General features: G+C 42.3%; 1 protein-coding gene across 2 annotated transcripts in view; it reads right to left on the bottom strand.

Moving 5' to 3' along the window:
* LOC139367245 (integrin beta-1-like) overlaps positions 1-26,416 on the bottom strand; it is a 42,556-nt gene that overhangs the window by 11,178 nt on the left and 4,962 nt on the right. For both annotated transcript variants that reach the window (XM_071105489.1, XM_071105490.1), the window contains exons 2-8: positions 11,539-11,605; positions 10,977-11,062; positions 10,481-10,700; positions 9,836-10,006; positions 9,331-9,569; positions 6,048-6,203; positions 3,044-3,139 (exon numbers count right to left, since the gene is read on the bottom strand). In XM_071105489.1, the coding sequence (XP_070961590.1) occupies positions 3,044-3,139; positions 6,048-6,203; positions 9,331-9,569; positions 9,836-10,006; positions 10,481-10,700; positions 10,977-11,062; positions 11,539-11,605 (1,035 nt within the window). The remainder of the gene's footprint in view (positions 1-3,043; positions 3,140-6,047; positions 6,204-9,330; positions 9,570-9,835; positions 10,007-10,480; positions 10,701-10,976; positions 11,063-11,538; positions 11,606-26,416) is intronic.

Below are 26,416 nucleotides of genomic sequence, written 5' to 3'. Positions count from 1 at the left end.
GACCAGAGCACCTTCTTCCACATGTTTGGTGTGTCTCCCAGGTGGCTTGTGGCAAACTTTAAACGACACTTTTTATGGATATCTTTAAGAAATGGCTTTCTTCTTGCCACTCTTCCATAAAGGCCAGATTTGTGCAATATACGACTGATTGTTGTCCTATGGACAGAGTCTCCCACCTCAGCTGTAGATCTCTGCAGTTCATCCAGAGTGATCATGGGCCTCTTCGCTGCATCTCTGATCAGTCTTCTCCTTGTATGAGCTGAAAGTTTAGAGGGACGGCCAGGTCTTGGTAGATTTGGAGTGGTCTGATACTCCTTCCATTTCAATATTATCGCTTGCACAGTGCTCCTTGGGATGTTTAAAGCTTGGGAAATCTTTTTGTATTAAAATGCGGCTTTAAACTTCTTCACAACAGTATCTCGGACCTGCCTGGTGTGTTCCTTGTTCTTCATGATGCTCTCTGCGCTTTTAACGGACCTCTGAGACTATCACAGTGCAGGTGCATTTATACGGAGACTTGATTACACACAGGTGGATTGTATTTATCATCATTAGTCATTTAGGTCAACATTGGATCATTCAGAGATCATCACTGAACTTCTGGAGAGAGTTTGCTGCACTGAAAGTAAAGGGGCTGAATAATTTTGCACGCCCAGTTTTTCAGTTTTTGATTTGTTAAAAAAGTTTGAAATATCCAATAAATGTCGTTCCACTTCATGATTGTGTCCCACTTGTTGATTCTTCACAAAAAAATACAGTTTTATATCTTTATGTTTGAAGCCTGAAATGTGGCAAAAGGTCGCAAAGTTCAAGGGGGCCGAATACTTTCGCAAGGCACTGTAACTATGGTTGACCGAGGAAGAACTATGATTCCAACCACCACCCTCCTTTTGAAGCTTCCAGTCTGTTATTCAAACTCAACCAGCATGACAGAGTGATCTCCAGCCTTGTCCTCGTCAACAGTCACACCTGTGTTAACGAGAGAATCACTGACATGATGTCAGCTGGTCCTTTTGTGGCAGGGCTGAAATGCAGTGGAATTTTTTGGGGGGATTCAGTTCATTTGCATGGCAAAGAGGGACTTTGCAATTAATTGCAATTCATCTGATCCCTCTTCATAACATTCTGGAGTATATGCAAATTGTCATCATACAAACTGAGGCAGCAGACTTTGTGAACATTTATATTTGTGTCATTCTCAAAACTTTTGGCCACGACTATAGATCTCTAAATAATCAATGCACCAGAAAAGTTGCTCAGAGCAACTGTTATGTTTTGCCTGACCATTTAGATTGGAGAGTAGTTTTATTGTGGTCTGCAAACACAGTTGTAAGGTCTGAATCTAAAGTTAAAACTATTTAGTGTTGTGACATTCTACATTTTGACAAAGATCCGAGTCAAAGTCTGTATTAAAATGGCACCATATTCCTTAAACAATGCACTATGTAGTGCACTATATACATTGCCTTCGGAAAGTATTCAGACCCCTTGACTTTTTCCATAATATATATATCCTCAGCAATCAACACACAATACCCCATAATGACAAAGCCAAAACAGGTTTAGACATTTTTGCAAATGTATTAAAAATAAACAAAAACCTTATTTACAATAAGTTCAGACCCTTTGCTATGAGACTCACAATTTATCTCAGTTGCATCCTGATAATTCTACAACTTGATTGGAGTCCACTTGTGGTAAATTCAATTGATTGGACATAGTTTGAAAAGGCACACACCTGTCTATATAAGGTCCTACAGTTTACCGTGCATGTCAAAAAACCAAGACCTGAGGTCAAAGGAATTGTCTGTAGAGCTCCGAGACAGGACTGTGTCGAGGCACAGATCTTGGGAAGGGTACCAAAAAAGACTCTTCCTAGAGCTGGCCACACGAGAGAAAGGCCTTAGTCAGGGAGGTGACCAAGAACCCGATGGTCACTCAACCTCAAGATTCTCTGGTCTGATGAAACCAAGATTGAACTCTTTGGCCTGAATGCCAACCGTCACGTCTGGAGGAAATCTGGCACCATCCCTATGGTGAAGCATGGTGGTGGCAGCATCAAGCTGTTGGGGTGTTCTTCAGCCGCAGGGACTGGGAAACTAGTCAGGATTGAGGCAAATATGAGCGGAGCAAAGTACAGAGGGATCTAACAGGACAACGACCCTAAGCACACAGCCAAGACAATGCAGGAGTGGCTTTGGGATAAGTCTCTAAATGTCCTTGAGTGGCCCAGCCAGAGTTTGGACTTGAACTCGATCAAACATCTCTGGAGAGACCTGAAAATAGCAGTGCAGCAATGCTCCCCATCCAACCTGACAGAGCTTGAGAGGATCTGCAGAGAAGAACAGGAGAAACTCCCCAAATACGGGTCCGCCAGACTTGTAGCGTCATACCCAATAAGACTCAAGGCTGTAATTGCTGCCAAAGGTGCTTCAACAAAGTACAGAGTTAAGTGTCTGAATACTTATGGAAATGTGTTTTCATTTTTTATACATTAGCAAAAATGTCTAAACCTATTTTTGCTTTGTCATTATGGGCTATTGCGTGTAGATTGATGAAGAGAATACGGCTGTAACCTAACAAAATGTGGAAAAAGTCAAAGGGTCTGAATACTTTCCGAAGGCACTGTATATCATAGGGTGCCATTTGGGATGTAACCCAAGTCTAACAGTGGAATCAAATAATCAAAGACTTTCTCCCGAGGTTGACAAACACTGTCCAAGCATTGGGACTGATGTGGATATGATAAAGGAATATTGACGAACTCCAGGCAGACATCTAAATGGCTTGAAAAGGGCAAAAAGGAACATTCAGAGGCTTGTGTCCCAAATGGCACCCGATTCCTTATAAAGTGCACTACAAAAGTAGTGCAATATATAGGGAAATTGTTGCCATTTGGGACACAACCAGATGTCCAAAGATATGTTACTAGTAAAGGTAAAGGTAAATGCTTCTCTGCTCTTCAAAGGGTTGGGCTTCCTCCAACCTCTAACAGAGAAGCACAGAAACTTGAAAATTCCACACACAGGAACAACTGACTGACCTTGTAAACAGGCTGGAACTCCTCTGTGATGGCAAAGATTGTCTGGATGTTGTTGTCACTTAGTTTCTGAACCAGATGGGCGATGGAGGGGTAGTCCTGTTACAGGGAGACAATTAGTAAGTACAGGTACTAGGTTTGCCCTTTGATGCCATCACTAAAGCAAGTAGCCCATAACCTTCAAATCTTGTCATATTCAAAATACAGACCACACAGAAGAGAAAAAAGCCACAATACATACAGTAAATAGCAGTGTGTTAATTAAGAAATAATGCCTAAGAACCCGGGCATTAGTGTGACAACTCCCGACAAGGGCTGTTCTAAGGCCCATGGTGAAGCCATAATTCCTGGGTTCCAGGGCTTTATTGTTTTAGTTATTTCCTCATCTTTTGTACCCAGTCTTAATTCTATTCATTCAACGTTGCTATGCTAAACAAATCATTGGCATGTACAGTTGAAGTCAGAAGTTTACATACACCTTAGCCAAATATATTTAAAATCAGTTTTTCACAATTACTGACATTTAATCCTAGTAAAAAGTCCTTGTCTTAGAATCACCACTTTATTTTAAGAATGTGAAATGTCAGAATAATAGTAGAGAATTATTTCAGCTTTGATTTATTTTGTTCACATTCCCAGTGGGTCAGAAATGTACATACACTCAACTAGTATTTGGTAGCATTGCCTTTCAATTGTTTAACTTGGGTCAAATGTTTCAGGAAACCTTCCACAAGCTTCCCACAATAAGTTGGGTGAATTTTGGCCCATTCCTCCTGACAGAGCTGGTGTAACTGAGTCAGGTTTGTAGACCTCCTTGCTCGCACATGCTTTTTCTGTTCTGCCCACAAATCTTATATTGGATTGAGGTCAGGGCTTTGATGGCCACTCCAATACCTTCACTTTGTTGTCCTTAAGCCATTTTGCCACAATTTTGGAAGTATGCTCGGGGTCATTGTCCATTTGGAAGACCCAATTGCAACCAAGCTTTAACTTCCTGACTTATGTCTTGAGATGTTGCTTCAATATATCCACATAATTTTCCATCATCATGATGCCATCTATTTTGTGAAGTGCACCAGTCCCTCCTGCAGCAAAGCACCCCTACAACATGATGCTACCACCCCAGTGCTTCATGGTTGGGATGGTGTTCTTCAGCTTGCAAGCCTCCCCCTTTCCCTCCAAACATAACGATGGTCATTATGGCCAAACAGTTCTATTTTTGTTTCATCAGACCAGAGGACGTTTCTCCAAAAAGTATGATCTTTGTCCACATGTGCAGTTGCATCATAGTCCGTAGTCTGGCTTTTTTATGGCGGCTTTGGAGCAGTGGCTTCTTCCTTGCTGAGCAGCCTTTCAGGTTATGTTGATATAGGACTCGTTTTACTGTGCATATAGATACTTTTGTACCGGTTTCCTCCAGCATCTTCACAATGTCCTTTGCGGTTGTTCTGGGATTGATTTGCACTTTTTTCGCATCAAAGTACGTTCATCTATAGGAGACCGAAGGAGTCTCCTTCCTGAGCGGTATGACAGCTGCGTGGTTCAATGGTGTTTAAACTTGAGTGCTATTTTTTGCACAGATGAACGTGGTACCTTCCGGCGTTTGGAAATTGCTCCCAAGGATGAACCAGACTTGTGGAGGTCTACAATTGTTTTTCTGAAGTCTTGGATGATTTCTTTTGATTTTCCCATGATGTCAAGCAAAGAGGCACTGAGTTTGAAGGTAGGCCTTGAAATACATCCACAGGTACACAGGCTAACTGACATCATTTGAGTTAATCAGAACCTTCTAAAGCCATGACATTTTCTGGAATTTCCCAAGCTGTTTAAAGGCACAGTCAACTTAGTGTATGTAAACTTCTGACCCACTGGAATTGTGATACAGTGAATTATAAGTGAAATAATCTGTCTGTAACCAATTGTTGGAAGAAAATACTTGTCATGCACAAAGTAGATGTCCTAACCGACTTGCCAAAACTATAGTTTGTTAACAAGAAACATGTGGAGTGGTTGAAAAACGAGTTTTAATAACTCCAACCAAAGTGCATGTAAACTTCCGACTTCAACTGTAGCTAGGTAGCATAGATTCAATGATGATAAGACAAGAACTTCAATAAATAATGACTTAATACTGTAAACATCCAATAGGCCTACATAGGCAAGCACTATTGTGGTTGGCGAGTCTGAGCTAACCAAGCTGGTGATGTTAATAGTGATGTTTCCGTTGATGGCACATGAGTGGAAGAACTGTCCATGCTCCTGGCGCTGGTGGTGACTGTCAGTGTTTACCTAACACCGAACCCAATCCGGCTACGCACGTGCGCCATTGTGCATACATTTATTTTGTCCCCCCACACCAAACGCGATCACGACACACAGGTTAAAATATCAAAACAAACTCTGAACCAATTATATTCATTTGGGGACTGGTCAAAAAGCATTAAACATTTATGGCAATTTAGATAGCTTGCACTTTCTAGCTAATTTGTCCTGGGATATAAAATTGAGTTGTTATTTTACCTGAAATGCACAAGGTCCTCTACTCCGACAATTAATCCACACATAAAATGGTCAACCGAATCATTTCCAGTCATCTCTCCTCCTTCTAGGCATTTTCTTCTCTTGACTTTATATTGCGATCGTCTACTTTCATAAATTAGGTGCATTACCGCTTCTGACCTCGTTCATCTTTCAATCACCCACGTGGGTATAACCAATGAGGAGATGGCACATGGGTACCTGCTTCTATAAACCAATGAGGAGATGGGAGAGGCAGGACTTGTAGCGCGATCTGCGTCACAAATAGAACTGACTTCTATTTTAGCCCTTCGCAACGCAGACTCAATAATTGAATAATATAGATTTCTAAATTTATTTTGCAAAGCTTGCGCAGTGAGATTGAACAGAGTAAATAGGCATTTCAAGGCATAGACACTGGCTGGAAAGCAGTTTTAACCCATCAGCATTCAGGATTAGAATCACCCGTTGTGACATACATACTACATACATAGTAGTGGCTCATGGTGTACATATTGTTCTCCAGGTGGCATTTCCCATCGTTGGGCAGAACAATCCCTCCCAGTTTCCCATCTCCAGCAAAGTGGAAGCCAGCATCAGTGGAAAACACCAGCAGACGTGTGACGTTCCTCCAGCCAATGTGCTCCTGGGAGGAGGGAGAGAGAGAGAGGCCCATACAAACTCAATGTAAAATAAAACAACATACAGAAAAAGGACACAGCTTACAGAAATACCAGAGAACAAAATTACAAGACCTAGGAAAGATTCTAGGAACAGCTATGTAAGAGGTTAAAACTTCTTAGGGCTAGGCGTCCCGCTAGTGGGACAAATTCCGGTGAACCTGGAGGGCGCGCAATTCAAATAAATAATCATACAAATTATGGATATTAAACATTTAGCTTAAATTCTTGTTATCTTCCTCTGATTTGTCATCCAAAGGGACCCAGCTATAACAGGTAGTGTCATTTTGTTAGATAAAATCCTTCTTTATATCCCAAAAAGTCTGTTTAGTTGGCGCCATCGATTTGAGTAATCCACTCGTTCAACATGCAGAGAAAGGAATCCGAAAATCTACCCCTAAACTTTGTTTCAACAAATCAAAATAGGTTTCTATCTACTCCTCAGATACCCTAAAATGTAATCAAACTCTAATATTTCTTACGGAAAAAAGTATGTTCAATAAGAAACCGATTTTAGCAGGTGCGTCTTGTCTTCATGGCGCGCCCAAACACGAATTTCCAAGACTGTGTCCCTGAACTAAAACTCATGTTTCTTATTAGTTTTTGAAGTTACAAGCCTGAAACCTTGAACATAGACTGCTGACACCCTCTGAAAGCCACAGGAATTGCATGCTGGGAGCTAGAATTCAGTATGCCCCTATACTTTTCATTGTAAGAGCATGGTCTCTCAAAAACATAATAATTCTGGTTGGTTTTCCTTTGGATTTTCTCCTCCCATATCTCTTGTGTTATAGTCTCTGACATAATTTTAACATTTCTACAAACGTCAGTGTTTTATTTCCAATGGTACCAATTATATGCATATCCTGGCTTCAGGACCTGAGCAACCGGCAGTTTACTTTGGGCACGTCAGTCAGGCGGAAATTGAGAAAAAAGGGGCCAAGTTAAGTACTGCAGTGCATCTCCTCCTCATGGACTGCACCAGATTTGCCAGTTCTTGCTGTGAGATGTTACCCCACTCTTCCACCAAGGCACCTGCAAGTTCCCAGACATTTCTTGGAGGAATGGCCCTAGCCCTCAACCTCCGATCTAACAGGTCCCAGATGTGTTCAATGTGATTGAGATCCGGGCTCTTCGCTGGCCATGGCAGAGCACTGACATTCCTGTCTTGCAAGAAATCAGGCAAGGAACGATCAGTATGGCTGGTGGCATTGTCATGCTGGAGGGTCATGTCAGGATGAGCCTGCAGGCAGGGTACCACATGAGGGAGGAGGATGTCTTCCATGTAACGCAGAGTGTTGAGACTGCCTGCAATGACAACAAGTTCAGTCCGATGATGCTGTGACACACCGCCCCAGACCATGAGGGACCCCCCACCCCCAAATCGATCCCGCTCCAGAGTACAGGCCTCGGTGTAACGCTCATTCCTTCGACAATAAACTCGAATGACCATCACCCCTGGTGAGACAAAACAGCGACTCATCAGTGAAGAGCACTTTTTGCCAGTCCTGTCTGGTCCAGCGACGGTGGGTTTGTGCCCATAGGCGACGTCGTTGCCAGTGATGTCTGGTGAGGACCTGCCTTACAAACAGGCCTACAAGCCCTCAGTCCAGCCTCTCTCAGCCTATTGTGGACAGTCTGAGCACTGATGGAGGGATTGTGCGTTCCTGGTGTAACTCGGGCAGTTGTTGCTATCCTGTACGTGTCCCGCAGGTGTGATGTTCGGATGTACCGATCCTGTGCAGGTGTTGTTACACATGGTCTGCCACTGCAAGGACGATCAGCTGACCGTCATATCTCCCTGTAGCGCTGTCTTAGCCGTCTCACAGTACGGACATTGTAATTTATTTCCCTGGCCACATCTGCAGTCCTCAAGCCTCCTTGCAGCATGCCTAAGGCATGTTCACACAGATGAGCAGGGACCCTGGGCATCTTTCTTTTGGTGTTTTTTCAGAGTCAGTAGAAAGGCCTCTTTAGTGTCCTAAGTTTTCATAACTGTGACCTTAATTGCCTATCGTCTGTTAGCTGTTAGTGTCTTAACGACCGTTCCACAGGTGCATGTTCATTAATTGTTTATGGTTCATTGAACAAGCATGGGAAACATGTTTAAACCCTTTACAATGAAGATTTGAATTTATTTAGATTTTTAGAATTATCTTTGAAAGACAGGGTCCTGAAAAAGGAAAGTTTCTTTTTTTGCTGAGTTTATATTAACTCAAGACAAAGAGGAGTAAGTAAGTATGTTTATATTCTCTGTGAATTGATCTCGTGGTACCAGACCTTAACACCCTATTCTCAATGGAGAATGGCTGGAGTGGAGGCTAACTGGAAGCTAAGAGAAGGCCGTTTTATAAAACCATAATGTTTGAGAGTTCATTCACTCTAGGGTCCTAAACTGCTATTTCAAAGGGCTAATGCAGCTGGTGGCCACACCAGATACCGACTGTTACTTTTGATTTTGACCCCCCCCCCCCCCGCCCCCTTTGTTCAAGGAAACATTATTCCATTTCTGTTAGTCACCTGTCTGTGGAACTTGTTCAGTTTATGTCTCAGTTTTTGAATCTTATGTTCATACAAATATTTACACATGTTAAGTTTGCTGAAAATAAACGCAGTTGACAGTGAGAGGGCGTTTCTATATTTGCTGAGTTTAAAACCCTGATAAAATGATTATTTGAATAATTTACAGTATACCTACTCATTCTTTATATTTACTATTTTCTCAATTTAGTGACACGAATAAGTATATTTCATATTCTCAGAACCCGACAAAGTAATGATGGATTGTCGTTTCTCTTTGCTTATTTGAGCTGTTATATACAACCCCTACCTTGTCACAACACAACTGATTGTTTCAATGCCAAGAGTGTCATCAAGGCAAAGGGTGGCTACTTTGAAGAATCTCATCGAAAATATATTTTGATTAGTTTGACACTTTTTTAAAATTCCATATGTGGTTATGTCATAGTTTTGATGTCTTCACTATTATTCTACCATGTAGAAAATAGTGAAAATAAAGAAAAACCCTGAAATTAGTAGGTGTGTCCAAACTTTGACTGGTACTGTATATTATAATAAAAGCATAATACTTACACCACAGACAGCCACTTGCATGATGGCATCAAAGCCTCCCTCTGGTGAGTCCAGGTTTCCAGAGATCTGCTGTCGTCCCACCAGTGTGTTGAACTCCTGTCCATTGCTGGTCAGCTTCAGTACGTTTTTATAGCTGAATGGACTGGTGCAGTTCTGGTCCCCAGTACAGGGGTTCAGCAGCTTGGCTGGGGTGGTGCTTATGTAAGGCATCACAGTCTTCTCAACGAAGGAACCAAAACCTGACAGAAAAGAAGAAGAAGAGAAGATATCCAGCTCACATATACACTGTATTGGTAAGGAGACAGGACACCAATTTGTTAGCTTCAGAACATCTTTACCAAGATAAAACTGGATATGTTACACATAACATTATGGGTATTGTATAATTATGCAATATGCACCCAAACAGCACTGAAAGCAGAAGATATCAAGTTGTTGTGGAGAAAAATTTAAAAGAAATATGGACATCCCCATTCCTCATACCAGGGCGGATTCATAATCTTACCGATTCTGAAATCAGATGTGATCTTTGACATCTCCAGCATCAGCTGTGTTCCCAGGTTCTTTACATTTTCCAGATCATCCTTCATTGAGTAGGAGAGGTCCATCAGGTAGTAGAGGTCGATGGGGTAATCCTCAGCTCGTTTGAACTTCAGATTAAAAGACTGGGGTTCACCTACAGTATACAAAAAGATAGGCAAGGTTAAACCAGGGACTGTGGATGAAAATTTGCACTTTTGCCAACTCTGGCACATTTACATTGATGTTAACACTGAAATGTTGATTAAGGTGAATTGTCCCTGTCAAATAAGCCTCTGGCATGGAAGAGTGCAAGGAGCACTCCTTCCTTCCACATAATAACAGCTGTACAGTTGATAGCTTAAACTCTCAAAGAAAATAGAGGATACTGTAACTAATCAACATAACAGTGAAAGACCACAGAAAATATCAGGAAACAGCAACCCTCAGCAAAATTGCTTCAGCAATGATCAAAACGGGAAGTTATGGCTGAAACAAAGTTAACTAAGACTATGTCCCAAATGGCACCCTATCCCCAATATAAGGCACTACTTTTGACCAGAGCGAAAAGTAGTAGAACTAAATAGGGAAAAGGTTGCCATTTGGGATGCACCCTTATCAAAGTTCCCACCAGATCTGAGGCTAAGGGTGAGTTTCTGGGGCTGGATCTGTGTGATATCCTCTGGTCTGAGTTTCTTTGCTCCCTTGTTGCGGTTGGTCACAGTCTTGTTCTGCAGGGCCTGTTGGCTGCCTCGGGGGTTCTCTACCTTGGCGCCACTGCAACCTCTCTTCCGCAGGGACTCTAGCTCGTCACAGCGGGTCGACGTGGCCTCACCCTGCTTAAGAAACTCCTGGGGGAGAGGGAGGAGGTTAATCAGTATCATGACAAATTGCATTATGCACTCAGAGGGAATCCACCCAAAATGTAAGGTCCTTATTTTCTGAAAATGTATTTCCTACACTCCAAAGCAGGTTATAAACAATATTGCCTGACACACTAGTGTTGTAATTCCAAGGGACAGTTTAGATGACATACTTCTCTCCTTGATTGCATACGAGTTCTAATGCTGAGTCAGTTATAGTAACAATGCAGTAACAAAGTTATTGACAAATTCAAATCCACATACTGGGTCTGTGCACCATCCACATTTCGCTCCCACTTGAATACACTCCCCACAGGACTTGGCATTGGCCTTGATGCACTCGTTCCCTTCTGAAGGTTGAAGAGAAGCAAACTCATTATATACTCCTAAAGACTAAGCAGGCAAAACGCCCCAGTGTTTACACATTGTTTAATTTAAATTTAGGAAAACTGTGTGGCTCAGAGAGAACAGTAATTGGAGCCAGAACGGAATATTCCGCTGTTCCATAGTTCTATGATGCCCTAACTACTAAGCTCCAAAAAGCCTAGGTGTAGCTGCTTCTTCTTCTGACAAATAACATCATTACATTACAGCAGCATGCTCGCTTTGCTTCGACTCACCCATGGAAAATCAGGCTATTAGTCACCATTCTGTATTGTATGTAGGCCAACATCGTTTATGACATAATATGATTAGATGATGTACTGTGTAGTCAGTGTACAGAAACAGAACACAGATGTTACTGTTGAGGATTGATTTTGTCTAACAAGGTGGAAGTTAAAGTAAGTAGGACAGAAACTTGAGATATGAGAGAGAATAACTTTACCTTGCTGAGCACTGCTGTAACAAATGACTGCTAACAATGTTGATATCAGAGGTAGTTTCAGGTCCATCTGAAAAATAAAACAGATACAACATCACGAGGTTAGTGTGAGGATACAGTAAAAGCTAGCAGTGAATACTGTGTTTTTGTTTACATTTGTAGTACAAATAGAAGACATTAGGCTGGATACCAGTTAATTGATATAGCCTTAGGGCCCAGAGCTATTGATGGTCAGGTGGTCATATGGTCTGGAGCCCTATATGGTGCCTTCAGAAACTATTCAAACCTTTTTCCTTTTTCCACATTTTGACATGTTACAGACTGGATTTAAAATGGATTAAATTGAGATGTTTAGTCACAGGTCTACACACAATACCCCATAATGTCAAAGTGGAATTATGTTTTTAGAAATGTCTACAAATTAATACAAAATGAAAAGTTGAAATGTCTTGAGCCAATAATTATTCAACCCCTTTGTTATGGCAAGCCTAAACAAGTTCAAGAGTCAACATTTGCTTAACAAGTCACATAACAATTTGTATGGACTCACTCTGTGTGCAAAAATAGTGTTTAACATGATTTTTGAATGACTACCTCATCTCTGTACCCCCAAACAGACGCCTCACAAGTCCTCAAATGGTAGTTTAATTAAATAGTACCCGCAAAACACCAGTCTCAACGTCAACAGTGAAGAGGCGACTCCGGGATGCTGGCAGAGTTGCAAAGAAAAAGACATATCTCAGACTGGCCAATAAAATAAAATATTAAGATGGGCAAAAGAACACAGACAAAGGACAGAGGAACTCTGCCTAGAAGGCCAGCATGCCGGAGTCACGTTGAGACTGGTGTTTTGCGGGTACTATAGATTGAAGCTTCCAGTTGAGGACTTGTGAGGCGTCTGTTTCTCAAACTAGGCATTCTAAAGTACTTGTCCTCTTGCTCAGTTGTGCACCGGGGCCTCTCACTCCTCTTTCTATTCTGGTTAGAGCCAGTTTGCGCTGTTCTGTGAAGGGAGTATTACACAGCATAGTGCGAGATATTCAGTTTCTTGGCAATTTCTCGCATGGAATAGCCTTCATTTCTCAAAACTAGAATAAACTGATGAGTTTCAGTAGAAAGTTCTTTGTTTCTGGCCATTTTGAGCCTGTAATCGAAGCAAGAAACGCTGATGCTCCAGATACTTAACTAGTCTAAAGAAGGCCAGTTTTATTGCTTCTTTAATCAGAACAACAGTTTTCAGCTGTGCTAACATAATTGCAAAAGGGTTTTCTAATGATCAATTAGCCTTTTAAAACTATAAACTTCGATTAACTAACACAATATGCCATTGGAACACAGGAGTGATGGTTGCTGATAATGGGCCTCTGTACGCCTATGTAAATATTCAATTTAAAATGTGCAGTTTCCAGCTACAATAGTCATTTACAACATTAACAATGTCTACACTGTATTTCTGATAAATTTGATGTTATTTTAATGGACAAAATAAATGCTTTTCTTTCAAAAACAAGAACATTTCTATGTGACCCCAAACCTTTGAAAGGTAGTGTATGTAATTTAGATATTTCTGTATTTCATTTTCCAAAAATGTGCAACAATTTCTAACATTTTGAATTTAGGCTGTAACATCTAAAAGTGGAATAAGTATTCAGACCCCTTGACCTTTTCTTTGTTATGTTACAGCCTTATTCTAAAATGGATTCAATATTTTTTTCCAGCAATCTACACACAATACCCTACTGTAACAAAGCAAACAGGTTTAGACATTTTTGCAAATGTATTGAAATTAAAAAAACAAAAACACCTTATTTACATAAGTATTAAGACCCATTCCTATGAGACTCGAAATTGAGCTCAAGTGCATCGAGTTTCCATTAATCATCCTTGAGATGTTTCTACAAATTGATTGGACATGATTTGGAAAGGCACACACCTGTCTATATAAGGTCCCACAGTTGACAGTGCATGTCAGAGCAAAAACCAAGTCATGAGGTTGAAGGAATTGTCTGTAGACAGAGATAGGATTGTGTCGAGGGGAAGGGTACCAAAACATTTCTGCTGCATAGTAGGTCCACAAGAACACAGTGCCGTCAATCATTCTTAAATGGAAGGAGTTTGGAACCACCCAGACACTTCCTAGAGCTGGCCACCCGGCCAACCTGAGCAATTGGGGGAGAAGGGCCTTGGTCAGGTAGGTGACCAAGAACCAGATGGTCACTCTGACTGAGCTCCAGAGTTCCTCTGTGGAGATGATAAAGCCTTCCAGAAGGACAACCAACTCTGCAGCACTCTACCAAATCAGGCCTTTATGGAATCAGACGGAAGCCACTCCTCAGTAAAAGGCACATGACAGCCGGCTTGGAGTTTGCCAAAAGGCACCTAAAGGATTCTCAGACCATGAGACCAAGATTAAACTCTTTGGCCTGAATGCCAAGTGTCACGCCTGGAAGAAATCTGGCACCGTCCCTCCGGTGAAGCACGGTGGTGGCAGCATTATGCTGTGGGGATGATTTTCAGGGCAGGGACTGGGAGACTAGTCAGGATCGATCCTTGATGAAAACCTGCTCCAGAGCGCTCAGGGCCTCAGATTCACCTTCCAACAGAACAACAACCCTAAGCACACAGCTAAAACAACGCAGGAGTGGTTTCGGGACAAGTCTCTGAATGTTCTTGAGAGACTCTGGAGAGACCTGAAAATAGCTGTGCAGCGACGCTCCCCATCAAACCTGACAGAGCTTGAGAGGATCTGCAGAGAAGACTGGGAGAAACTCCCCAAATACAGGTGTGCCAAGCTTGTAGCGTCATACCAATCAAACTCGAGGCTGTGATAGCTGCCAAAGGTGCTTCAACAAAGTACTGAGTAAGGGTCTGAATACTTATGTAAATGTGATATTAGTATTTGATCAAAATTACAAGTTTGCTAAAATGTCTAAACCTGTTTTTGCTTTGTCATTATGGGTTATTGTGTGTTGACTGAGGGGGGAAAAAACTATTTAATCCATTTCAGAATAAGGCTGTAACGTAACAAATTGTGGAAAAAGTCAAGGGGTCTGAATGCCTCCCGAATGCACTGTAGATGTATATGAGATGGGATGTATAGACATTATGGACAGTATGTGGATAGAATATTTAGTATTTCTGTAGGATACGAAGGATATATACTATTCTATACACAGCAAAAGTTGAATAGGATGGCATTGACTAGAATACAATACATACATATGAAGTGAGCAAAACAGTATGTACTTGTAAGGGGTGCGTAACTGGTGGCAGGGAAGTCAAACGCAGGAGAGCAGAACTTGGTGAATATCCGGAGCAGTTTAATAAATAAACTAGCGGCATACAAAACAACAAACACATGGGTACAAAACCCGTATCTCAGCAGTAACACATACAAATAAACAATTCCCGACAAGGACATGGGGGAAACAGAGGGAAAATATACAACATGTAATTAGGGTTTTGAAACCAGGTGTGTGTGAAAACAAGACAAAACAAATGGAACATGAAAAATGGATCGGCGATGGCTAGAAGACCGGTGACGTCAACCGCCGATAAATTGGTCATAAAATTTGATCTGATCTTCATCAAGGTCACAACAATAGACAAACACAGTCTGCTTAAACTAATAACACACAAACAATAAGTTTTCATGTCTTTATTGAACACACCGTGTTAACATTCACAGTGCAGGGTGGATAAAGTATGTGAAGCCTTGGATTTAATAACTGGTAGACCCTCCTTTGGCAACAATAACCTCAACCAAACATTCTCTGTAGTTGTGAATCAGACCTGCACAACGGTCAGGGTGAATTTTGGACCATTGCTCTACAAAAAACTTTCAGTTCAGCAGTATTCTTGGGATGTCTGGTGTGAACTGCTCTCTTGGGGTCATGCCACAGCATCTCAAATCGGGTTGAGGTCAGGTCTCTGACTAGGCCACTCTAGAAGGAGTATTATCCTCTGTTGAAGCCATTCTGTTGTTGATTTACTTCTATAGTTTGGGTCGTTGTCCTGTTGGATCACCAAACTTCTGTTGAGCTTCAATTGGCGGACAGATAGCCTAACATTCTCTTGCAAAATGTTTTTTTTTGGACAGCAGTGGCTTCTTCCGTGGTGTCCTTCCATGAACACCATTCTTGTTTAGTGTTTTACGTATGGTGCTCATCTGGTGCTGTAGGTGTCCTGGAGGGCAGGCAGTGTGCCACCGGTGATACGTTGGGCAGACCACACCACCCTCTGGAGAACTCTGTGGTTGCGGGCGAAGCAGTTGCTGTACCAGACGGTGATACAGCCTTACAGGATGCTCTCAATGGTGCATCTGTAAAGTTTGTGAGGGTTTTACAGTCCAAGACAAAAAATTGTGTCATCCTGTGGTTAAAGAGGCGCTGTTGCACCTTTTTCACCACACTGTCACTTCAGGCTGTCAGAGAAGTATACACAGAGGAACTTGAACATTAAACCTCCACTGTGGCCCCGTCGATGTGAACGTTCTCCCTCTGCTGTCTCCTGCATCATTTTGTTGATGTTGAGGCAGAGGTTATTTTCCCGGCACCACTTCACAAGTGCCTTCACCTCCTCCCTGTAGGCTCTCGTCATTGTTGGTAAGCAGGCCTACTGCTGTTGTGTCATCTGCAAACTTGAGGATTGAGTTGTAGGCGTACGTGGCCACGCAGTCATGGGTGAACATGGAGTACAGAGGGGGCTGAGCCCCTGTGTTGAGGATCAGCGAAGTGAAGGTGTTGTTTCCTTCCTTCACCACCTTGGGGTGGCCTGTCAGGAAGTCCAGGAACCAGTTGCACAGGGCGGGGTTCAGACCCATGGTACTATGGTGTTGTAGGCTGAGCTGAAGTCAATGAACAGCATTCTTATATGTATTCCTCTTGCCCAGATGGGATAAGGCAGTGTGCAGTGTGATGGCGATTGCATAGACTGTGGATCTATTAGGGTGGTATGCAAATTGGAGTGACATTGAAAACAGGCGAAGAAGGATTTTTGCTTGTCCGGGAGCAAGACGTCGGTGTCCGCAACGTGGCTGGTTTTCCCTTTGTAATCTGTGATTATCTGGAGTCCCTGCCACGTACATCTCGTGTCTGAGCCTGTTATGGCTCTCGTTTGTGGAATGACCGGACCAAGGTGCAGCGTGGTAGGCGTACATCGTGCTTTTTATTGATGACATCAAAAGCAAAATAACAACGACAAAAACGAAAGCGCACAGTTCTGTAAGGCAAAATCAACTATACAGAAAACCCAAAAGGAAAATGACAAGTTATATATGATCCCCAGTCAGAGACAACGATAGACAGCTGCCTCTGATTGGGAACCATACTCAGCCAAAAACACAAAGAAATAGAAAACAGATTTTCCCACCCGAGTCACACCCTGACCTAACCAAACATAGAGAATAATAAGGATCTGTAAGGTCAGGATGTGACAGAGCCGTTGAATTGCGACTCCACTTTGTCGCTGTACTGATGTTTTGCCTGTTTGATAACTGCACTGTTTGTATTCAACCATATTCCCAGTCACTTTGCCATGGTTAATGTGGTAGTTGGCGCTTTCAGTTTTGCTCGAATGCCGCCATCTATCCTCGGTTTTTGGTTTGGGTAGGTTTTAATAGTTACAGTGAGAACAACATGCCCTATACACGTCCTGATGAACTCAGTCACTGTGTCAGTGTATACGTCAATGTTATTCTCAGAGGGAACCCAGGAACATATTGCAGTCTGCTTGATCAAAACAATATAGAAACTTGGATTCCGAATGGTCAGACCAGCGTTGAATAGACCTTAGCACAGGTACTTCCTGTTTCAGTTTCTGCCTATAGGAAGGGATGGAGTTGTGATCTGATTTGCCGAAGGGAGGGCAGGGGAGGGCCTTGTAGCAGTCTGCGAAGGGAAAGTAACAATGGTCTTGAGTTTTTGAAGTGCGAGTACTACAGGCAAAGTGTTGATAGAACTTCGGTAGTGTTTTCCTCACATTTTCTTTGTTTAAGTCCCCGGCTACAATAAATGAATATAAATTAATAAATAATACATTTCTCACCTCATTTGCTCAGATCGTATATAGACTTGTTTATACTGCACTATTGACTGTATGTCTGTTTTACTCCATGTGTAACTCTGTGTCGTTGTATGTGTCGAACTGCTTTGCTTTATCTTGGCCAGGTCGCAATTGTAAATGAGAACTTGTTCTCAACTTGCCTACCTGGTTAAATAAAGGTGAAATAAAAAAATAGAAATGCAGCCTCAGGATATGTGGTTTCCAGTTTGCACAAAGTCCAGTATAGTTCCTTGAGGGCCGTCGTGGTATCGGCTTGAGGGGGAATATACACGGCTGTGACTATAACCAAAGAGATTTTTCCTGGGAGGTCATATGGTCAGCATTTGATAATGACGTATTCTAGGTCAGGTGAACAAAAGGACTTGAGTTCCTGTACGTTATCACAATCACACCATGAGTTAATCATGAAACATACACATCTGCCTTTCTTCTTCCCAGAGAGTTTTTATTCCTGTCTGCGTGATGTACTGAGAACCCAGCTGGCTGTATGGACGGGGACAGTATGTCCGGAATATATGATTCTGTGAAACAGAGTATGTTAAAGTCCCTGATGTGTCTCTGGAAGGAGAACCTCACCCTGAGTTTGTCTACTTAATTGTAGACGAGCTCGAGCTAGATAAAGAGCTGCCATGTCTATCAACGCCATCTTCTGTAAAAGTACTAGGCTATGATACTGTGATGTAATATGAGAGGAAGATTTGATTAGCTAACGTTGCCTCTGTACACAGGTTTGATCCCTGCTAGCTAACATTAGCAAGCTAGTTAGCTCATAATCAAGCAAACCTGACAACATGTTTGATGCATGTTGCCAGCTTGCTTTCAATAATGTTTGAACTCGAACTGGATAGCTACTGCCCTTGTTTGTTGTAATTATTGGGCAAAGAAACACCCACATTAAACCACACCTCCAAGACAACTCTTGTTTAACTTCAGTCATGGCCGCTAGCATTTCTTAATGAACATTAAAGAATAACAAGGCCAAATCAGGAAGTGCAGTCGCCCTTTAACAGTTTGAAGAATCTGCTAAGTGGGCAATGCTACGGGAAAAGGGATAAGCACAGCATACATCACAGAATCCCCTAGGGTGGAAGAGGGGGTTGAGAGTGGAAGAGGGGGTTGAGAAAGCACTGGGTGGAAGAGGGGGTTGAGAGTGCACCAATATGGAGAATTTAGAAGAATTTATGTCCAACTTCCTGTCTCAGTTCAAAACACCAACCCTAGGGATTAGACCTCAGGACAATCCTCTGCAAATGCCTATATACTGAGGACATCCGTCCAACATAGAACTGATAATCATCAGCATGCTGAACTTGTGTACAGTAATGCACATGGTTTACAATAACGCTGGTACGACCAGCCGGGCCAGAGATAAAGAAGCTAGTTATGAATTCGGATTCCTCCCAATTTTACACACCATTGAAATGTGTGGTAGGGACCTGTCATAGGACCAAAATATACAGTTTACCCCTGACCTGTCAATGACACCAATCGCTAGGCAGAGTTACTGCATTAAGAGTGCTGCTGTATTTTCAGTGCTTTACATGGGGAGGGGGAGTTCTGGCAGTCAGTACTGTATGGTGTTGAGTGACGCATTCCTTAGCGCTTTTGTGTGTGTGTGTATGCGTATGTGTGTACTCCATCATGTTCTATACAGAGCCTAGCTGCACAGACAGCCTGTCTGCGACCCCAAGATTAGACTGAATAGCTGACTTGCTGACAGACTGACTGGCTGACTGATAGACTGACTGGCTGGCTAACTGGCTGACTGACTGAACTTAGAAGAGCTGAGAGCCACAATTAGTTCTTCTGCCATGGCATTACCCAACTTCTGTGTTGCAGAAATGCAACTGACCAAAGGTCCTTCAGTCAGGTTAAGGCCAACAGCCCATGGCTCCAAACTCTAAAGGAGTGTATCCTAGACCTAATAAATCTAAGCTAATAATCTATAATGTGATTCAGTTGTTGAGAAGTCTTTATGTTAGAGACTAAATGTTGTAAATGTCGCTACTTTAGCTGAGTGCTTCAGCAAAAGTTGAAGTTCACGCAACACCGATTTGAGCCCAAAATGTCTTGCACCTACTTTGTACCAGCTCAAATAATCATCTGAGATCTCTGGACAGTGTAAATGAAGATATTGGATATGTTTTTGGTCAGAACCAAAACCACAGCCCCTGTTATTTTCTCCAACATTCCTGTTGGTTTGACTTTTAGTCCAGTACAGAGTTCCAAGGAAACGTTCGAATGAGAAAATATGCCTGTAAAATGCCAGCGAGGTGTCAAGTGAGAAAAACAACAAGGCTACTTCTATTCTATGAAGCTTAGCAGCTGGAGACAGGAATGTTCTTCAAGCCTTCAGAGGGACTAGGGACATGGCAGCATAAGATAACATTTAGACCAACACAAGGGTTATCGAAGATGATAACCCTACACAATACTGCTTTTGAGAGGTTGCATCTTTTTATTTTTAACTTTTTTATTTATCCGTTATTTTACCAGGTAAGTTGACTGAGAACACGTTCTCATTTACAGAAACAACCTGGGGAATAGTTACAAGGGAGAGGAGGGGGATGAATGAGCCAATTGTAAACTGGGGATTATTAGGTGACTGATGGTTTGCGGGCCAGATTGGGGATTTAGCCAGGACACCGGGGTTAACACCCATACTCTTACAATAAGTGCCATGGAATCTTTTAATGACCTCAGAGAGTCAGGACACCTGTTTAACGTCCCATCCGAAAGACAGCACCCTACACAGGGCAGTGTCACTAATCACTGCCCTGGGGCATTGGGATATTTTTTAGACCAGAGGAAAGAGTGCCTCCTACTGGCCCTCCAACACCACTTCCAGCAGCATCTGGTCTTCCATCCAGGGACTGACCAGGACCAACCCTGCTTAGCTTCAGAAGCAAGCCAGCAGTGGTATGCAGCTCATGAGGGTAACTTAACTTAAGAATCAGTACCTCCTGGAAAGATCTTTCACTGGGCAGATATACAACACAGGGGCCAACAGGATGGAGGGGGGGATTGAGACTATTATGGGAACTTGACTTAACAACCAAATTGCTGAAAGTATTTGCGTCCTCTGGGAGTGGAACAAAAACAGACAGATCTCCGGTTAAACTCAACCATGTCCAAAACCAGACATAGATCACTGGTGCTTAGACAGCGTGGTAGTGGGGCAGCTCCCTCAAACACCATCATCCAGGTGGTACACGTACACGTACACACACACACACAAACATACACACACATACACACACACACACAAACCCTCTCATCAACTCATTGCGGTGTTCAAGAGAGGAGAGGTGACACATGGTGGTCTGTCTGTGGAGAGTACCATGACTAAAAAGGACACGACCTGAGCTCTCAGGCAATTCTCTGGGACAGGATACTTTCAGCAGTCAGACCAGGATAGTAGCTGCCTGCCTGGTGCCTGCACTTCATTGGGGAAATCAGAGCACTCACAGCCATGTTCCTGAGCCGAGTAGAGCTTCCATATTTGGACAGGCACCAGTTGTCATGCCCATCTCTCCTACAACGTTCCAACGTTCCCTCTACCTGGTATTTTCCCCATGATAACCACCCTTTTCCTTCAAAAAACATACAGCCCACTCAGAGCACTTTCCCTGTTTTTTATTTAGCTGGCCTCACGGCCAGGTCTCTCTTGTAAAAAAGGTTTTCTAGGACCTCAATGGAGCTTCCTGGATAAATAAAGACACATTACATTTTTTTTTTTTTTAAAAGCTGACCAATCGTGTATAAAGCTGGATGGGAGAGGGTTAAAAACAATCTCTGCATGTCTAGATTGTTGAAAGCTGTGTGACTCTAAGCATCAGATTGAGATTGAGTCGCTCGCAGGCCTTAGCCACGACAGGCTTTATTTGTCAGCTCCTCTGCTTTAGAAATATCTACACGTCAGCAAATGCTTCCTAGCAGCAGCAGCAATAATAGTAGAGTCACAAATCCCAAGCTAGCTGCTTTTCTGGGTAAAGCAGAGAGAGAGAACTTGGCAGTACTCCACTGTGACAATGCTCCAGAGAGAGCTTGCATTGGGATTTCTCCTTCTCCAGCCATGAAAAGAAGGAATGGAAAAACAGGAAAAGAAGGGAAAGGGCTGCCTTAAACCCAGAGAAAATAACTTTTACAGTGACTGCGCCACTTTGGTCCCTCCCTCCTTCTCCCTCCTCTTTATGCTCCTCCCCCATCTCAACAGACCCTCTTATGACAGACAAAAGCAAGGGGAGAATCTCATATGCATTTCCTTGATTTCTCACGTCCTCTGTCCTCGCCTCCTTCTCAACCCATGGGAAGAGAAGGTCAGAGGGGAAGGGACCTATTCCCTGAGTAGGAGAGGCTGAGCCGAGACGATCCTGATAATGTCTTCACTGTCCCAAATTGCCAGCATGCTTTGAGAGCCCGTGTAGATCCCACTAATGAGAGCTCTTCAGTCACAGAATAGAATAAAGAATGGAATAGAAATCCGCCGTGTTAAAATATAGCCTACACGAACACAATTCCACTGGAATATCCCCAGAAAGGTCACTCAATGTTTGAAAGCTGATTCCAGTTGCAATAACAACAGATGTTTTAAAAATAAAACTTTGTGAAGAATATTGACTGGAAGGTACTTCAGCTCCCTGCAGTCCTTCAAAAAATCTATAGCACTTTCGCCTTTCTAGTGCGTTTTCAATTAAGCCTATTTTTGTCTCCCCTCCCCTTCAAAAATACATCTGCTTCAAGTCTTGCAAAACTAATAATTCTCCTAATAATACAATTCCCCCAGTTGAAATTGTCATTAGGCCTATAACAAGGACTACTAGGCCAAAAAAAAAGAACAACCCAAAATACCTGGAGCATGGTCAAGTTCACACTACTCCCGTCAGTGTTGACTATTGCTGACTCGCCCATATGGTTTTCACCCTCCGACAATAATCAACCATCTCACAGACTAGGCCTATGAGCATGATGCTTAGTGTAAGAAGAATAAATCCCCCAAAAGTATCCATTTGCCATACCATCTCAAATGATGAATCCATAAAATCATTCAGGCAAGGGGAAATATAGAGACATTTGATTTCATCTGAATCTTAGCTAACGGATAGCAATCACTTCCATACACAATCCATTTCTGTGCTATGAGCCTGGGGGCTTGCTCTCTGGGCTAGAGTTCAGACCAGCAGCAGTTGCCAGCAGCAGTTGTAGTCAGACCTGGGTTCAAATACTATTTGAAATCAATTAAATACTTTGAACCTTTGATCTCGAATGCCTGGAGTGTAAGATGGGTGGTGTTTGCCATTTACAGTCTATACTATTGGTCCATTAAGCCAGGCAAGCTCAATCAAGCATATTTGAAATTATTTCAAAATAGTATATGAACCCAGGTCTGTCTGACAGGAGTACAGTGAGACATCTCTCTCTGCATTGGTTTGCTGAATTGGCCCTTCCTTTGCTGGAACACAGGAAGCTCATCTCAATCACACAGGAAGATAGCCGACATGCTGCCTGGCAATAGGCCACATCTTTAAATCTATCCATCCACAATGATTTAAGTTCTGGAAAACACAGAAACACAGCACAGCAACAAGACCATTCACTGCTACCGCAACCACCCAGAGCTTAACTTTAATGGATAATAGTGGCAGAAATTAATGTCAGAGAAGGTCTCGCAAAAATAATAAATTCATTTGACAAATAAGGATGTTTGGGTAGCTATTCGAAGCGTCATGGCAGAAGACAGATGACCATTAAAGGGGTCAATATTTACTGTGAGAAGTGATTGATCAGTTTCTCAAAGCCTGGATGTTGGAGCAGGATCAACACAGATGCTCATATGGGGGATTAGTAAAGTCCCTCAGCCTGCCGTAGAAAATCCTGCTAGCTGCCTGCTACTGTGTTCCCAGTTGAGCGAAGGACTAATTTACTAAAGTTGTTAAAGATGTTAATAATAAGCCACTAATAATAGAAGTTGAATAAAGAGAAAACAATACCTTAAATAATCCATTAAAAATGGATCATTCTTGTGCAATTTATATTGATAGAAAAACCTCAGTGTAGCCTATCTGGCATTAGCGCGGAAGCTTTGGGGCCTAACTGTACGCTTGCCAAATAGCCTATACGCCAATCAGAAAATGCTTTTGAGAACGGGCAGAACAAGTGAACTTCGATCCACGGAGGCAAAAAGGACAATGGTGGAGTTCAATAATTCAATAAGAAAAAAAGCTTAGAAATGAAGAGTTCAAAATAAAGAGAAGGAAGGGCAAGAAAAGTCATGTTTGGGAAAGATTTAGTTAAGTGGTAAAAGAGGAGGATGGCAGTGTCTGCCGATACCATAACTCCACCTCACCTCATGGGGCACACTGTTCACGACGTTAACGTCAGCCAACCGCTCGCCCACATGACCCCATACACGTCGCCTGCCAGGTACAGTTGAAACCAGGATTCATCCGTGAAGAGCACATTTCTCCAGCGTGCCAGTGGGGAGGATGTCAAGCACACAGATGAGCTTCCCCCGAGACGGTTTCTGACAGTTTGTGCAGAAATCCTTCATTTGTGCAAACCCACAGTTTCATCAGCTGTTCGGGTGACAGGTCTCAGACTGGTCTGCAGTTGAAGAAGCTGGATGTGGAGGTCCTGGGCTGGAGTGGTTACATGCGGTCTGCGCTTGTGAGTCCCAGTGGGCGTACTGCCAAATTTAAAATTACGTTGGAGGTGGCTTATAGAGAAATGAACATGAACAACAGTCCATGCCAATTGCACGCTCCCTCAAAACTTGAGACATCTGTGGCATTGTGTTGTGTGACAAAACAGTAAAATTTTAGAGTGGCCTTTTATTGTCCCCAGCACAAGGTGCACCTGTGTATTGATCATGTTGTTTAATCAGCTTCTTGATATGCCACACCCGTCAGGATTATCTTGGCAAAGGAGAAACGCTCACTAACAGGGATGTAAACTAATTTAATTGAGCTTATGAGTATGAGAAAATTCTGGGATCAGCTTATGAAACATGGGTCCAACACTTCAAATGTTGTGTTTATATTTGTTTCAGTGTATTTATGACATTCTGGTGAGCAAGGGTTTATTTAGTCTTATAGGGCAACATGTAATGACAGAAGAGAAGCTGCATGTATCCAATTATAGACAATATAGACAACTATAGATTATAGACAACTATAGACAGTGAAAACTCACTGTATTAGCCTAGGAATTAAATCTCTGCAGGTCCAGAACAGTAAGCACTCACTACTTCCTCCTGGAATCGTTGGGGGGAAAAAGGTAAACTTTCATTGCAAGGCAATATGTAATTTTTTTCAGAAGCTGCAATTGAATATTGTGTTGGGTTTTGCATTCTTCTACTCACCTGAAATGGCACAAAGCATTGATTCTTCGTCCATGTTATGTCTTACTAAAGCAAATGAAAAGCTAGCATTTGTAACAAGGGGAAAAGCCATTTTGAACAGAACTGCATTGAATCCTACAGCCTACAAACCTTTACATTTCTGGGCTATAGGCTAAAGGAAAATATGCAACTAAGTGACCATGCATGACCCTTGAGGTCTCAGAATTCTGTAGGAACAGAAGCTTCTAAGCGAGGACCATGCAGAGTCCCTTCAATGTCCTTTAAAGATCAACATTTAACAAATATCATTCATGTAGTTTGAACACAGGCACTTTGTTCATTTCGGTATACTCGTGCATAGAGTATAGATACGAATACCATGGCAACGACGGTCTGGTAAATGTTAGGTCATCCGTTATCTTAAACAAAGATATACTGTATGGTGTAACTTTAAATTAAAACAAATTTAAACTCCTCCAAAATAGAACGTTCACGTAGCAAAGCACTGTAAAAAATAATAATAATGTGCAAAGCCTCAATTCCACTTAAAGCCCTCAAATGTTCAAACTGTCATAACAATAAACAACATCTGACCACACACCGGCTGAGATAATATGGCTGCACAGAGCCTGAGATCATCCCACTCTATTATTTACTAACAATATAAGGAGTTTGGCCCATTTTCAACACAGACCTCCTGTAGCTTTGCCAGGTTGACTAAACCAAGGCTCTGTCCCAAATGGCATCCCCTATGGAGGCACCCCTCCATTCCCCGATGGACCCCGGTCAACAGCAGTGCACTACATAGGGAATAGGGTTCCACTTGCACAACCTTAACCACACCCTTTCTCGGAGTGGTTTTGATGCCGTTTTTAGACCTGGACGTGGAAATCACAAAATGGCTCCGTCAGAGGGGAGTGGCAGGGCCTTAGGGCCACACTCTATGTAAACTACCGAGGAGGTCAAACCTAAACTCAAAGCCCTAACCCGCAATTTCCACACACAAAATGACAATTATAACCCAGACAGCACACATACTTTTATAAGAGTGGAAATCAATCCAATATAGGCTTGAACATAGAAATCCTATAACTCACAGTTCTATATGTAATCCAATGGCTAAAACACAGTAAATCATGCATATTCTTATACCTTTATCTCATTCAGATACACTGCAATAGAGCACAGTTTATTTCTAACATCAGCATGAGATGATTTCATAATTAGACTGAAGTAGGACTAAAAATCAAGTTGAGAACTTATTATGAATTCTAAATTTGTCCACTCTCCCACGGTTAAAGTCCTTAGGTGATTCCAGGATGTGCTAGTTAGAGCAGACAGTGATTTACTGACAAACAAAACATGATAACCACATTGTTATCATATGTTTGTTGTAGTCAGACGACTCCTTGTTGTGTGTTATGGGTGTAACAGGCAGGCCTTGTACTACTTGTTTTCTAAACAAATCTCCCCTTTCAG

Source organism: Oncorhynchus clarkii, chromosome 15 (assembly GCF_045791955.1).
Source record: "Oncorhynchus clarkii lewisi isolate Uvic-CL-2024 chromosome 15, UVic_Ocla_1.0, whole genome shotgun sequence".
Classification (NCBI taxonomy): domain Eukaryota; kingdom Metazoa; phylum Chordata; class Actinopteri; order Salmoniformes; family Salmonidae; genus Oncorhynchus; species Oncorhynchus clarkii.
The sequence above is the reverse complement of the archived record's forward strand: the minus strand, read 5'-3'. Positions and strand labels throughout refer to the sequence as shown.